This window comes from Gouania willdenowi, chromosome 22 (genome assembly GCF_900634775.1).
Source record: "Gouania willdenowi chromosome 22, fGouWil2.1, whole genome shotgun sequence".
In the NCBI taxonomy this organism is placed as follows: Eukaryota; Metazoa; Chordata; class Actinopteri; order Blenniiformes; family Gobiesocidae; genus Gouania; species Gouania willdenowi.
In genome coordinates, this window is record NC_041065.1 from 24182200 (window position 1) to 24198046 (window position 15847).

Genomic DNA, 15847 nt, shown 5'->3' on the forward strand with positions numbered 1-15847 from the left:
TGTGCCTGTATTCACAATAATTTTTGTACTCCTTTGTATGATAAAGATCAGTCATATGTTGAGTGGCAAGGCAATAATTGACGTGTTGTTGTCAATAGTGTATCATTAGTGTTTGATGGGGGAGGCTATCCAGATTAAAACATAAAGACCTTAAACTCATCCAGTTGCGTAATACCAAAATGCGCACACACACACACACACACACGCACTTCCTTTTTGAAAAACATCTGTTCTTTCAGTAGTCCGCTTATCTGGACCAGCCATGTCAGTGCTCTTCCATGTGAACACAAAGGCAGAGCAGCGGTTTATGTTCTGCAGATGAGTTTGTCGATAGTTGCTCTGCTCAAGCTTCAATGCTGTTCAAACGCTGAGTGAGCCTATAGTTGTCACAACCAGGGTCACGTTCTGTTCCTGCTTGTCCAACCAAGCCATTGGATGTAATTAACAATGAGACACTAACATGCCTGGAGGGAAAAAAAGGGTCTTGGTTTGATTGGTTCCACCCTGTAACTGACAAACTCAAACTCACTTTCTTTTACCAATCTCTCTGCACCTCATGCTTCCTCCCTGCCACACTCCCAGGTCTTGACTTCATGCTCACTGTCCCGGAACACGATGAACCATTCAGCCCAATGGGAATTTCTCCTCCCAGCTTGCTAGCGTCAGCTACATCTGTGTCTGTGAGCCAGAGCGCTTCCAATGCTTAGAGCGGCAGGAGCAGCAGAGGGACAACAGCAGGGACTTGGCTCAGGCATCTGACTTTCTCTCACTGACATTTTACATCAGCTTGGCAGAGAAGCGGCACATTTTTCCTGCTCCTCTCTGACTGCAGAGAAAAGTTATCTTTTGTCGTCTTTTTGACTAAAAAGTAAGTATTTCTTTGCCGAATAATAAGAGAAGAATGGCTTCTAACTTGAGGATACTTTTGTCATTTGGAGAGATGACTTGTGTGTTGGACAGTTGGAGAGAGGGGGATTCGATGTGGTGTGTATCTTGAACAGGAATGACCGAAGCCTTCCGGTCTTTGCCCTTTTTTTGCTCTTCATCACTTTTCTTTTTTTTTCATTACATTTCCCCCGGACCCCTCTGGCATGCAAGGGTCAAGTCGTCAGGAATCCTCTGCCACCAGCATCTTTTCTCCAACTCTGTTGTGATCCTGTCCCTCAGCGGCACACTTGACCTGGAAGACTTCCGAGGATTAGCCTTGAACTTCTCTCTCTCCAGGAAACACTGCCTTCCCTTATCCAGAAGACTGTAACATACAATAATAAGTCATCGGTGAGTATTTACCCATATTACTATTTCTATGCATTATTAGTTTGTTTGACAGCCTTGCAGGAATCTGGGCTGATTGAAAGTGCATGCACAAAGGCATGACCTGGATTTAAAATAAAACCACGTCATGTGTGCACAAGTGCATGTCTGAGAGGTCGCTGCATGTATATTTAATGTAGCCTTTTACCTTAATGAGCACAGTAGGGGATGTGCTTCTTGAAAGCTGCAAGACTTGTAAACTACTATGCCACACTGCATTAAAGGTAAACTAATGTGCATTTTTCTACATGTGGGTCAAAACATTGTATCCAGAGTCTATATATGTGTCTATAATGACAAACTTTGCGTTTGAACACCTGCTTTTAGTAAACCTATTGTACCTCGAACAAGTTTTTCATGAAAAAGCTTACGTTAAACCTAGCGCACCATCAATTTGATATCGAATGTTATATTACCATCAAACACTTATCGGAAAAGTACATTCTGCATTTGTTCAATGGCCACAGCTGTAGGGCATTGGTTCCACTTTCCCAGAATGAACATTGGAGCATGATTTTATGAATATGTCCAAATCTCCCAAATTCTGTAAGTTTTTTTTTTTAATATATTTTATTGCACGTCAACAGCAAATGGTGGGTATCCTCAGAGAAATCATGTTATCTCATCAAAACAGCAATAAATGTATAGTAAACCACTGCACTCTTTAGTAGTGCAACAATATCTGTATAAATAATAGGAGCTACATCACTTTTGAATGATAGTAATTAGAGAATAATGATTTAAGTTATTAATTTGAGTGCTGTTGGAAATGTGAATAGTAAGACACGAATTTCTTATTTCTAAAAGGCCTTCCACAAGAAATAAATGACTTTTACAGTGAGATCATTATCTAAATTATAGGGCATTAAAAAGATGTTGCACTCACACATAAAACAGATCTCCTAAAGGCATGAGAGAGTTATAGTTTTATTTCCTCTAGCAGCTGTCAAATCCACAGTGGCATCCATAAGGAGATCACTATCATCATTTGTCGTCTGGTAGGAGTGATGCCTGATTACTTTGCAGGAAGCTGGTGTGAAACGAGCATTCAGAGGAGTTCACTGTTACAACCGTCAAGTCGTTTGTTTCAGATTTTGATGATATGATTGTGTTCCAGCTTCTGCTGCTGTGACGATTTTTGAATATGTCAGCATATTTGGCAGCGGCGCTCAAATGTGAACTAGTGAGGCAAAAGGGGTTTGAGAAAAAGTCTCTGTTTTTCTTCCAGAACACCACATACGCAGTGATCTTAATCACAGGTCAGTGAGTTGACTACAGGATGCACGAAGCGCCGTGCCAAGGAGCTCTGGGGCTGATTTGCACATCATATACTGTACACTCACCACACAAACACATACACTATGTTGTCCTTTAGCTTCTCCTGCTTTGACTTTCCTGCTTTATTTTGCTTTCCCTTCATCTGTTAGTTTCCCCTCATTTTCGATCCTTTGCATCCATCAATGCCACACAGGAAAATACACATGCAGTACATTAACAGACGTGTGAGAACACAAGTATGTTTTTTTAAACTTTCTGCTTTCTAATTATTTTTCTATTTATGTATGTTTACATCTTCCACACTATTATCCTGTTAGTATTTATATTTATTTTTGTTCTTACTCTGTTCTTATTGTGTATAGGCTACTGTGTTGCTGCAAATGTGAATTTCCCCTCTGGGAATTAATAAATTTGTATTCTATTCTATTGTCTATGCAAACCCACACTATGTTATATTTTGGGCTTTTTCCTGTGCTGAAAGGGAAAACTGTAGCTAAATGTGTGCCAACAGAAAACTGTGAGGCCAGAAGGTAATTTAGCTGTTGTGCAGGACCACAGATGGCTGAGTGCCACGACACCATCACCTCTGCAACGCTGAATTTCAAAATAAACTCCTTGTATCTGTTGTCAATGACCGACTAAACCAGTTACTGGTATACTGAACTAAAAAGAGCACATAGCCAACATCTAGACGTCACTGTTTTTGTTGTTTTCATTCAAGTCTTTTAATGCACGTTTGTGAGGAAGCGTTCACAACCAAAAAGAATGAGCCCCCCACACAGATATCACCCTATTGCCGTGAACAGACTGTGTGAAGCATTTTGGACTGCAATTCTGGACCTTTATTTACCATAGATTTATTCAATGCATTTAACCCCTCCCTGAAGATCAGGTTGGGATTCAGAACGTTTGGACCCTCCAGTGGGTTGTCTCTTTATCCTCAGGCCATCACTGCCTAGAACTTATGGGTGTGAGGGTTACTGGTTCTTAAAGATATTAAGATATTATATTATCCACTTTATTACTAGAGGCACAACTGAAGATAAGATTATAGGCACCACATCCCTGGACTGCATCCATCATACCTGTCCTCCTCCATGTTACCCAGGCACGACAGTCTCAGCTGGCTTTTATTTTTTTTTTATCTTTAACATATATTAAAGTTTGGCAAAAAAAAAGTAGTATTTTCTCACTCCAATCCCTATACTTGTAACACTGCAACCAAATCTGCAATTGTTCAGTTCTGGACTGATGATTTAAAAGTAATTTCAGGTAATTTGCTCTTATTTATAGTTTTTGCCTGTAGGACTTATAATTATGTTTTTCTGTACTCTTAGTTTTTTATATATGCATACTGGCTACTAAGTTTTTCTTGAAAATGATATGCCTTTCTAAATGAGATTACACAGGTTCATAAAGGTCAAATAAGTTAGCTAGCAGTGAATCAACAAGGACGTCAGTTCTTCTCTCTTAATTTAGGTGATTATTGTTGTTTTAACACATTTTAGTGAAGTTAAAGCCTCTTGTTACAACTATGTGGCCTGAAATCAGGGTTCTTGTTATAGGCAGACTCTGTAGCAAAAATAAATGAATAGAATAAAAGGTTAGGTTTGTGTTCATGTAATTAAACCCATTAATTATTAGTATATCTAGCCTAGTTGTCGCACTGCAAGTTGCATCTGCCACTACTGCAGTAATCAAGGCTTGACCCATTCAGATGATCATTCTCCTTCACTATATATTCAACATGTACTGCACTCCTTTTCTTTTTGGATCTCAATCCAAACATTATGCTCCTGATTATTGCTTATTTTTCATTTTCATATTGCAAACCGCATCTCACCACCCAGTTTGAAAAACCAGTAGGTGAGAGCAATAAGAGACTGATCGAAATGACCTCTAGAATAAAACTCGAGTCAACTAACAAAAACCTTCGCGGTAAATATTCTGATGCAGTGTCTTTGTTTTTCCAGCCGGCAGGTGTCACACGGCTCCTCTCCTCTGTGCGTCACCTTGAAAACCGAACTGCATCCATAAAAAGCACAAAAACAGGCCACACAAAAAATCCCATTCGCTATTTATAGTGAAGCGGTGTCCATGTTTGCCCAATGCTCTGGGGTTTGAGAGTGACCATGAAAATGCTTCCTGCTTCCATTTGGAAGCTATTGGATACCATTTACCTTGTGAGGTCAAAAGGTCTGTTGTTGTTTCAGCTAAAGTCGTTGAAACAAGATGTTTTCAAAAGGTTTGTACTTCAGGTTCACATTTGTTTAAAGTAAAAAAGTATTCTGTAAATGAAAACAAGAAGGCGAGTTTAAAATTCGTCAGTTAAATGACGGAAACTTACAATGGCCAACCCGCAAATGAAATGCACTGACAAATCTTGAGAGATGAAATACCAACAAGATGTCACGGGGGACTGTGAAAGAGTCACTGTAATTAACCTATTGTTTCGTGCATTCTAACACGCTTTCCTTATTCTTTCGTGCTGTTATAAAACTCACACCGTAAAATTGAACCCCTGTAAAAGATGAAGGACTTGATCACTGCACTAACTGGAGTCATGGAACATATTGTGGTTCAGGGTTAGGCTTAGGGAAGCAATTTCCACTTTAATTACGTCAGATTTCAAATTTGTTGAAAGTCGCACAAAATATTAAATTCATTCATTTAGATTTACGATCCCTGTGAGACTGAGCTGAAGATACTATCCTAAAGTCATCTTGCCTCTAGCTTATAAATGAATTTGAATTTTGCAAATAGACACTTAAACATAAACTGTCAATAATGTCATAAAATACTGCAACTGCTGCATTGCACAAGCTTATTAAAACCCTAACTATCAAAACACACTGCAATAAGTGATAAGTTCATAATGAGAGAAACAGGATGATTATTAGCATAGCAGTTTCCCAAAATTTAAATTGTGGCTAATGCAGCTGGTGTGAATCTTTGAAAGTGGCAGATAGAAACCCTATTTATACAAAACTTCAGAGATTATTTAGGATTTTTTTTTTTTGTCATTATTCAAGGGTTAGGGTTATACAATAGGGTGTGTATAATATGTATAACTGCAAAATGATAAAAAGTTTATTCTTACATTACCGATGCAGGGATATTATGATGCGTTTATATCTTTACACACTCCTTTAAATGTGTTAAACCAAGCCTGCTAGATGTATTTATGATAAAGTACATCTGATACAAGTAATAACCGTAAAAGTATTGCGTATGAAAGAAAACACAAAAAACAATAAGGTTTCTTCCCGACTAAAATGGTGTAATGATGTGTGTTTATGAGTGATGGGATTTGAGATGCCGTTTCATAACAAAAAGTGACAATATCGATCTAGCAGAAGCCCTCCCGTAGCAACAGGAATGTTATTTGTGTGGGCCTTAAGCTGCCACTGGCACTCTTGCCCACTATCAACAGTTAGAGAATGCCAGGTAATGTGAAAGTTATTTCTTAAGAGAATTGTTGCATCCACGTCCACATCAGAGTCAAGGGCAGTTCGAATATGTGAATAAATGTCTCCCAAAGTGTGTCAAAAAGTGAAAAGAAATATATAATTCACAGCTTCTTTTTTACACTAAAGTGTCTGTATTATTGGAGAACTTTATGTATCGAGAGTAGAGCTGAGTAAGATGTGATTAATATCGAGTAGATTCATACTAGTATGAGCAGAAATTAATTTACCTGATTAGTAAAGAATAATAAAAATAATAATAATGGTTTTGATTTTTGTAGCTTTTTTTTCAAGGAAACCATTATTCATTCACACCAGTCACTCACATCAGTCATACCGGTGGTGGTAAGCTACAATGTAGCCACAGTTGCCCTGTGGCATACTGACAGAAGCGTGGCTGCCATTTTGCAGACTCTTGTTGAGAGCATGGATGATCAAATGCTTTTAACTTTAGGGATGATTTTCACTTTAAAGGTAAACTACATCCTGTAAGGCTCTCCCTGAATGGCTGTAAAGTTCATATTTAAAAGCAAGCAATAGCTTTATGGATATATACAGATATTATGGTAAATGGACTTGATTTATATAGTGCTTTATAACCACTCTGAAGCAGTCCCAAAGCACTTTACATATCAGCTCATTCACCCAATCACTCTCACATTCACACACCAGTGGGACAGGACTGCCATGCAAGGCGCTAGTCGACCACTGGCAGCAACTTAGGGTTCAGTGTCTTGCTCAAGGACACTTCGACACATAGTCAGGTACTGGGATCGAACCCCCAACCTCTCGATCAGAAGACGACCCTCTACCACCTGAGCCACGGACGCCCTTATGACTAAATAATATTAGTTTAGTGGCTCATAGAAAGGGCACAGAGTTCAGACATAATATTTTAATTAAATTTCCGAAGACCAAGTGGTGCAGCTGAAAGTACCAGCATCCCATTGCCCAGTTGGCAGTGAGACCTTTTTGTTCAGGGAGAGGAGTGTCCCCTCTGGAAATATGGGGTGAATGGAGTAATGGCTTGTTAATGCAGGTCGCAGTTTGGCGGCAGACCCTGACGACCAAATAGCATGTAGTCCCACTAAATGAGGACAAATCTGGGGTATTTGCATATGCAAATGTGAACACATCCATGGGATTTAATGCTGCTTAAACACATTTAATGAAATACCGTCAAGCGAAGAGCTAGACCACATGGCACCCTCATGTGCTGACAGGTCATGAGAGGCAGCACATGGAGACACATGGATCACTACTGATGAAAAGGTTCTGCATCGACTGATGTGCAATGTGCATGTAAACAGCTGCTCAAATGTGCTGTAAGCTTCTATATATGGAAGGTGGACAATAATGTTTGGTACTTGCACTGTTGCCTGGATGAGCATGGGTATGAAAACATTTGTGATTGATCTTTCTGCTACACAGGTCACTCGCAAATCTAGGGCCAGCATGATCAACTGCTGTGAGATTGTTAAGAGGATATATCAACTAGAGGATTTAGACAGATCCTCTGGAGGCTAGAACTAATCTTGGCTTTTTTCAACTCACCACCCGTAAAAGGGTTTCAGACCAACATTCTGAGTGGTATGAAAACATTTGGAGCTAAAAAGGTTTGGTATGCTTGTGATCTTTTAGAAAAGTTGTTTGCTGATGCGCTTTCTCCCAAGCAACAAGTCAAAGCTACAAAAACACCAAATATGAATGGCCAATGACCTGTGGATAGACTGTAAAAACAGAAATTAAGGTTTTGGTCTGAAGAAGTTTTTTAGTTTGAAAATGATATATCAACAAGAGCACTCAGTGCAATTATTGGCCAAACACCAAACATTCTCTGTACCAGATGTTGGCGGTGGTCTGAATCGGTAATCCTGATTATGGTACCATGATCCTTCACACTTTAAAGGCTTGGAAGAAATGTATATCCCCATTATCCCCAAAGAGTAGGTACAAATGGATGGGCACCCCCAGTTATTTGAAAAACCAAAGTTAAATGTGCAGCCGGCATTCAATCTGGATGAAACATGGTGGGGCAATTGAGGAACCAACCTGATACAACTGGGTCAAATTTCATAAAGATCTGTTACTTACTGAGATATGACTTTTTTAGAAAGTTTGCCAATGATGAGAGATAGGATTATTTTTTTATTTTTTTAACTTTTAAAACTGAACCAGAATCAATATATTGGTCCTTATCCTCTCCAAATGTATTTGAAATCTTCCATGGCATAAGGTCTATCTTTTGACTTTCTTTGAAATTTTTAATCTGTCAAGTAAATAATGTTAATCCTGCAAACAGGCAAACAAATAACATCTTACAGTGATAATAAACCTTAAAGCATCAAAAGTTCAAGGTGTGAGTTACTCACAATGATTGTCTCTCCTCTGTTTCCAGTCTTTGTTTCTAGTAAGAGTGGAACCTGAAAAATGAATTTTCTAATATGAACAACAAGAATGTTGTACAACTAAAAGGACAGCTACAAGGATGCACTGGCCTGGATTTTTGAATTGTGCCACAGATGTTTGCAGTCAACCATAGTTGGTTGGTACAGTATATTCACATTCTTCTTAATACAATTTTGCAAATGGGATGTGCACAAAAGCATAAAGACAAATACAATGTATTGCTCTGTACTGTACCCAGGTGCATCCACCAAACCGGCTCAGAATATGAACTAGTTTTCCCATCAAACCAAGGAAAGACTAGGAAATAGATTTTTTACATGGTGATGTGTTGCCATCTTGTGGCAACAGAAGTAAGTAACATATATCACCTCTTTTTTTTTTTCCTCAGGAGAGCTTCCTCAATGCTGCAACTAAAGTAAGTGAATGCCAAGGAACATCAAGGGACCATGGAAGAAGAAAACTTCATCAATACAACCGTAAACACAAGTTTAATGGAAGCGGACAGTGATTTTGCTTCTCACAGTCTCTGGGAGGTGATCACTATTGCAACTGTTTCAGCTGTGGTCAGCCTTATCACAATTGTGGGCAATGTTCTTGTAATGATCTCTTTTAAAGTCAACAGCCAACTGAAGACTGTGAACAATTACTACTTGCTGAGTCTGGCAGCAGCTGACCTCATCATTGGTGTTTTTTCCATGAATTTGTACACTTCTTACATTTTAATGGGATACTGGGCCTTAGGGAATCTGGCCTGTGACCTGTGGTTGGCGGTGGATTATGTAGCAAGTAATGCTTCTGTTATGAACCTGCTGGTCATTAGCTTTGACAGATACTTCTCCATTACCAGGCCGCTAACTTACAGGGCCAAAAGAACTCCCAAACGTGCAGGGATCATGATAGGTCTAGCCTGGACAGTGTCCCTTATTCTGTGGGCCCCGCCTATTCTTTGCTGGCAGTACTTTGTTGGGAAAAGGACGGTGCCTGAAAGGCAGTGTCAAATCCAGTTTTTCTCAGAGCCTGTAATCACCTTTGGGACAGCGATTGCAGCCTTTTACATTCCTGTCTCAGTCATGACAATTCTTTACTGGCGTATCTATAAGGAGACAGAAAGAAGGACAAAAGATCTGGCTGGGCTTCAAGGGATACACTATCAAACAGAGTCTGGGGCAAGCCAACCTCAGAAAAGTTCCATTTCCTGTTTTAGCTGTAAACTAAGATCAACCTCAAGTGATAGGAACCAGGCTTCCTGGTCAACCTCCAGCAGGAGCAACGCAGCCAAATCAGCAATCACCGTCAATGACGAATGGTCCAAAGCTGGCCAGGTGACTACCTTCAACAGCTATGCTTCTTCAGAGGAAGAGGACCATCCATTGTCTCCAGGAGGCTTCAGGCGGTCCTTCAAGAACCAAGCTTGTGAGGCTGGAAAGGGTGGAGTGGGCAGTGAAAGCGAACAGCTCAGCAGCTATGACGATGATAGTTTATTCCAAACGCCGCCCCGAAGCAGCTCTGTGCGGAGCAGCAAGTGCATATCCTACAAGTTCAAGCACATGACCAAAGATACTCATGCAGAGCACCACAGCAAAAACGGAGAGACTAAAATGGCTTCATCTACATTTTCCTTAGCTGAGTCCATGAGTGCTCCTTCCACTTCCTCAACATCAAAGCCAAATGACAGCACGCTGAAAAACCAGATCACCAAGAGGAAAAGGATGGTGCTGATCAAAGAGAAGAAAGCAGCTCAGACACTCAGCGCTATTTTGTTGGCCTTTATCCTCACTTGGACGCCTTACAACATCATGGTCTTAATATCCACGTTTTGCTCAGATTGCATTCCCGTCTCCCTTTGGCATTTGGGTTATTGGCTATGCTATGTCAACAGCACCGTCAACCCCATGTGCTATGCCCTTTGTAACAAGACCTTTCAAAAGACCTTTCGCATGCTTCTATTGTGTCAGTGGAAAAAGAAGAGAATTGAGGAAAAGCTTTACTGGTATGGACAAAATCCAGCTGTCAGCTCTAAACTTGCTTGAATGAGTTTTAAAGAGGCTGAGTGACAATACCTGTAAATTCTTTTTTGTAGCAGTTATCTTAGTTTTGTACATGTGACTCTGCAGCGTATGCTACGTTTAAAAGTTCAAACACAAACATTTCTCTAAAGGCTAAACATTACAATTATTCTCGTTTGTCAATAGCACTGCTAAAGTGTATGCTAAGTGGTGTTGAAAATATAATTGTAGGTTAATGTACTTACATTTAAAATAATTTCTGTTTGGAAGTTTGAAAATAATTTTTTCAAGGTTTTTATTGCAACATTTTGATGTTTGAAGTCAATTTATTTTTCAAATTGAGTCAAAAAAAATTTAACTACATATTATATATGTTTTGTTTTCTCTATGAACAGTATATTTTCAAATTATTGTTTTAGTTTGAAAGGGCTAATATTTTCGTCCCTATGCCAAAACCTGTTTTGGAAGTCAAGATTGTAACCTCATTTTAACATTAATGAACCCTTGTCTGTGCCATTGTCACATAATGTGCCATACACAGCTCACGATCTCCCACACAATAGACAAAAATATTACTTACTGTACTGTAAATATAATAGCTTTTTACCAACCTTAATGGGTTTTTAGCTGAGGAAAAGAAGAAAATTAAACTCTAAATGAAGAAGTTTAACCCAACTGGCCACACAAACAAAATATTCAACTGACTTAAAATGTCAGTGTTTACATTTCAAGTTATGTTGTATATTGAAAAATTGCACAAAAATAAATCAATTATTGTTCTTTTTTTTTATTATTATTTATTCTCAGGACATTTTCTTTAATACCATAAGCATTAAAACCAGTATTTGTTTTCTCTGCATTGTTAAATCAGTGAATCATCAATCTTGATGTTCTCATTGTGTTGCCAGCAAAGTTGCGATGTACGGTGAATCGTGTCTTCTGTATACACTGGATGGAAGATGACTCGCAAAAGAGTATCTTTATTATTAAGTGTCGTAAGCTTGAACTGTGATCGTGATCGTTAATGTCTATCCTTGAAATTTGGGAAGTTTAAAAATACTTGTCCTTGCTTGACAAATTCTGATAGTGTGCAACTGATTAATAACAAAACCAATATAATTTTTTTTACTGTTTAAAGTCTGTGACTGCTTTTGAATTGTTTACCTGTTTTCCAGTATGTTGTGATAATGTACAATGCTGTTTTCAAAATAAACAGTGAAATGAATGTCTTAGCTATCTGCAGAACATTGAATTTTGCTCCCCCCCACCCCAATAAAAAAATGTTTATGTATATATTTTTTAAATTAACATTAAATGTTAAATATACATATATAAAATGTATATAAAACATTGGATTTACTGCTATAGTTCATCCTTCTTGCAGTCCCCGCTGTGAACCACCTTCACTGTTTCTGAAGGTTTCACCATCATCCAAGCATACTTGCACAGCCTTTCTTTGTTGCAGTCCTTTTGCCAGTAAATAACATTCCTACGATTAAGATTGGCCCCAGCACAGGCATCGTACCACCAGCCTCCACCTGGCACGCCTTGAAACTCCAGTTTGGCACAGTTTTGAAAGTAATTGTCATTGTCTCTGTCTTTAGTGGTGAACTTCTGGTTATCATGCAGGTAGTTTTCCGTGTCCAGAGTGAAAGCATCCACAGCAGTCCCCTGGAACAACCCTAATCTCAATCTGTACGCAGAAGATTCATCTTCAACTAGAAATGGGTCATACTCTCCCATCTTGGTTACAGCATCTGGACCTACAAGCTTAATTCCTAGTTTATAACGGGCAGATCCTTTGGTGAGTTCATGTAGGTATTCATTACCAAGCCAGTGATCCCCTGTGACGTACCCAAAACCATTTTTGTACTCATCCCAGGTGCGATCAAAATCCACGCTGCTATTGACAGTCATGTGCTGCACCACCGTCCAGCCTCCGTCCTGCATGGCACAAAAGGCCACGATTGGGGTGTCACCTGGTTGGATGAGGTACACGCCATCTCTGGCTAGGCCTGACGAAGCCATCAACATTTCATAACAGTCTCGGGGAATCCCTGTTGGGCAAACACAAAGATCAGTCTGTTGCTCACATTCAGCAATGTCTTCAACAAGGTTTACAATGATTGTTTTAAAAAGATTTAGCCGAGGTGGCAAAAGTACTAGTCTTCAGTACTCGAGTAAAAACATAAATACTTGAATAAAAAATGACTCTGGGAAAAGTATTAAAGTTGCTCCCTTACTCGAGTAAAAGTAAAAAAGTAGATGCTACTAAATGCACTTAAATAAAAATTAAACAAATGTCCCTTCATTATTAAGACATGGTTTTTAAACTAGAAAAATGCCTCTTTTTTTTTTTTTTTTTTTTTTTTTTAAACCTGTAGAATACTGGTAGATGGAAACAAGTTAAATCTGTTACTTTTGAACACCTGGAGAATTTAGCACTCATTATAGATAAAATTTGTGAATAAAACATTTTAAGAAAAGAAAAAAAAAATGCAAATGCTCAATTAAACCCAAAGCAGCTTGAGTTTAACATAAAAACTTGATATTGTTTACCATAAAAGTAAAGGACCTGCCTAAAACTACCAACGTTTTTCATTTAGTCTCAAGAGGATCATGTTCTCCAGGTTTCTGGAATGAAGACGTGCCCTTATTGGTCTCCTCCTGTCTTGAGTTTGTTGGGGTTTTTTTTAACATCATGACATCATCTTCAAAGGTCTTACAAGCAACAAGCTCATTTTTAAAATGCAACGAATAGAAAGTACAGATATTTGTTTTAAAAAGTGAGGAGTAAAAGTAAAAAGTCACCAAAAAAAAAAAAATATCGAATACTCAAGTAAAGTACAGATACCAGAAAAAAAACGACTTAAGTAACAAAGTATTTGTACTTCGTTACTTGTCACCTCTGGGATTTAGCAGGAATACCTTTCATTCCCGGATTCAAGATCAAGTGGCGTTCCTCTTGAGGAAGGAGGCTGAGGTTCTCCGCTTGGAGATGCATGACTTCTGTCACACTGAGCAGAAGCAAAGCTACTGCTGGCCACCAACATCTCAGACAATTCATCTCACGCTCCTACTGCTCCAAAACATCAATTACATTGTCAATAAATCTCAATGAGTTGATTGTGCTTATTCAACTCAAACAACTCACTGGGAATATGATTCAGGTAGATGAAAACGCAGCGCTTACTTTAAGCCAAAACCAGTCCTTCGAGAGTCCAAACACGAATGTTGAAGACTGAGTTCACAATGACAGCTCAGTGTGATTCACACAGCCTCCCATGGCCACTTACAGATGGACTTCAGACTCACATTCGCATCACAGTGACAACTCTCTAACTTATCTGTGTCAAGTAAGATAAACCAACAGGTAACACCATATCTTGGTTTCAGTTAAATCATGTCTGCATGAAATGAGGCTGAAGTCCATCTGATGAGGTAATACAAGTGAAACAATGTAAAGTACAGAATGTGCTGTTATACTGTATGAAGGGGTGCAATTCAGAAACATTTTAGTGATTTAATTAAAGAAAGAAAATTACATGACTTTATTTTTGTTGTTGCAAACACTCCTTAATCCAAATTCCATATCTTTTTATCTAAAGGAATTTTTTAGACATCGTTTAATCATGATTACATCATCAATGTTGCCCAACGCAGCAGGTAAATAAACTAAGACGGTTGTTGATATCGACAGCTGCTTCTCTTTGCCAGGTTGAGCTGGATCTTCAAGGCTGACGAGAGAGTTGAGCCAGAAACGAATCAACCACCTACGAAGAAGATGATTTGTTGTCAAAATCAGATTTTGAATGTAATCAATTAACGTTTCTCAAACATTGACCTTGGCCAAGTCTCCAGCTACTCCAGAAAGATATTTATATAAAGGATCTTTGTGCCAAAACTCAGACAAATGCTGATTGAAATTCTGGTAGTTTCTGTTAAAAAAAAAAACATAAAAATGAAAAGTTTTTGGTAATTTTCCTCACATTTCATTTTATTTGTTATTTTTTTAACGCTTACTCATCCAACTGAAGTTTAGCTGCTCTATTGTAGCCAGATGCCTTCAGTTCCCTTGACCAGTGATTCAAAACGGATGTGATCCACTTCAAACCAACAATGAGATACCTGTTAAAGAAGTAGAAAAAATATTCATCTTCCTTGAATTGAAAAATCTTTTTTTTTTATACAACATATTTCACACAAAATTATTGCATAACTAATATATATATATATATATATATATATGTATAAAATACTACTATTGCAATGCAAAAAGTAAACATTCGCACTCTTCATATGGCTTCTTTAAGACTTTCATAACTAATGGAAGGAGGTCAACACAACAGCCAATGGTCATCGAGGAAGATCTTTCATCAATGCTGCAAAGGAAAGAAGATTAAATCAACATTTGAGCCACTTCTATATCTAATCGAGATGACTGAATAACACGGTATTTACCGTTTTGTTATCAGTGGGAGAAAATCAACAAACACAGCGGTGTCTTGGATTCTATAAAGAGACGATAATAAAACTAAATAAACACTGAGTGTTTCTACTGGTCTTCACATTGTCTTTACTGTGTGTACCTCATAAAGTACGTCAGCAGCTCTCCCACGTTCCTCTGCCAAAGTGTAGAAGCCACTTTTAACCTCAGGTTTCTTCCAAAAAGCACGTCAGTCATAATGCTGTGGTCCTTTGATAGCTGAGAAGAAAAAAAGGTTCAGATCTACAAAGAAATATATAAATTGTACCAAAAACATCAATATAACCATGACAATATGACCAATCACACAATCACTACAACCTGTCATCTATGTCGTTTTATTTTTTCTATTTTTTTAAGTACTTATTTGCAAAAATAAAAGTTTCTAAAAAAAATCTGTTTACATAAGAATATTTACTTTTATTTATTTGTATTCTTAATTATTCTTTTTAATATTTTTGCACCTTATCTTTCATTTGCACTTTTTCTTTGTGTAGTCTTGCTCTTTTTTTCTGTGTGCATAACTATTATTATTAATGTTGTTTTTTAATATGCCACTCTAATTGCCCGTCAGGGTTCAATAAAGTATTTCCTAATTCTGAATTTGAGTAACATAGTCAACATATACAGAAAATTATTATCATGTAAGCACATCCCTAAATTATGCATTTTAAACTAACATAGAATATATGAATTATGATAACTTATCTTTCTGAAAATACTAATATTTAAACACAAAAGTTAAAATACTATCTTTATGTCTTTTGCCAGAACTTGACCCATTCATGTCCAACAAGTAAGGCTTAAATTTGTCTATTTTTGCTGATTCCAGCCGATCAGTTGTTCTGTTGCTGCCTAACACAGTGTGTATCATGATTAATCATTGT

At 38.0% G+C, this 15847-nt stretch overlaps 3 protein-coding genes across 7 annotated transcripts in view; 1 reads left to right on the forward strand and 2 right to left on the reverse strand.

Moving 5' to 3' along the window:
* The first annotated feature begins 545 nt into the window (after positions 1-545).
* chrm5a (cholinergic receptor, muscarinic 5a) lies at positions 546-10498 on the forward strand. Its single transcript, XM_028438172.1, has 2 exons — positions 546-1278; positions 8857-10498. The coding sequence occupies exon 2, from the start codon at positions 8915-8917 to the stop codon at positions 10496-10498; it is 1584 nt and encodes a 527-aa protein (XP_028293973.1). The 5' UTR covers positions 546-1278; positions 8857-8914.
* Positions 10499-11265: 767 nt separating this feature from the next.
* LOC114456488 (fibrinogen-like protein 1-like protein) lies at positions 11266-13807 on the reverse strand. Of its 3 annotated transcripts, none has more exons than XM_028438271.1 (3): positions 13668-13807; positions 13403-13553; positions 11266-12531 (listed from the first exon to the last, which is right to left on the reverse strand). In XM_028438271.1, exons 2-3 carry the CDS (start codon positions 13539-13541, stop codon positions 11837-11839), a joined length of 834 nt encoding a protein of 277 aa, XP_028294072.1. In that variant the 5' UTR covers positions 13542-13553; positions 13668-13807; the 3' UTR covers positions 11266-11836. The 3 variants fall into 3 exon arrangements, with proteins under 3 accessions (XP_028294072.1, XP_028294073.1, XP_028294074.1); XM_028438272.1 differs by having other exon boundaries at positions 13629-13764; XM_028438273.1 differs by having other exon boundaries at positions 13403-13550; positions 13629-13706.
* Positions 13808-14110: 303 nt separating this feature from the next.
* LOC114456487 (KATNB1-like protein 1) overlaps positions 14111-15847 on the reverse strand; it is a 36140-nt gene continuing 34403 nt past the window's right edge. For all 3 annotated transcript variants that reach the window (XM_028438268.1, XM_028438270.1, XM_028438269.1), the window contains exons 5-10: positions 15064-15179; positions 14936-14986; positions 14767-14856; positions 14498-14602; positions 14319-14412; positions 14111-14247 (exon numbers count right to left, since the gene is read on the reverse strand). In XM_028438268.1, coding sequence (XP_028294069.1) covers positions 14206-14247; positions 14319-14412; positions 14498-14602; positions 14767-14856; positions 14936-14986; positions 15064-15179 — 498 coding nt within the window. In that variant the 3' untranslated portion in view covers positions 14111-14205. The remainder of the gene's footprint in view (positions 14248-14318; positions 14413-14497; positions 14603-14766; positions 14857-14935; positions 14987-15063; positions 15180-15847) is intronic.

Bases quoted from the DNA above. Each gene is read 5' to 3' on its own strand.
- LOC114456488 (XM_028438271.1), bottom strand. From the start codon at position 13,541: ATGAATTGTCTGAGATGTTGGTGGCCAGCAGTAGCTTTGCTTCTGCTC. The intron at 12,532-13,402 runs GTATTCCTGCTA...TTTGCCCAACAG, and splicing joins CTTGAATCCGGGAATGAAAG to GGATTCCCCGAGACTGTTAT.
- chrm5a (XM_028438172.1), top strand. From the start codon at position 8,915: ATGGAAGAAGAAAACTTCATCAATACAACCGTAAACACAAGTTTAATG.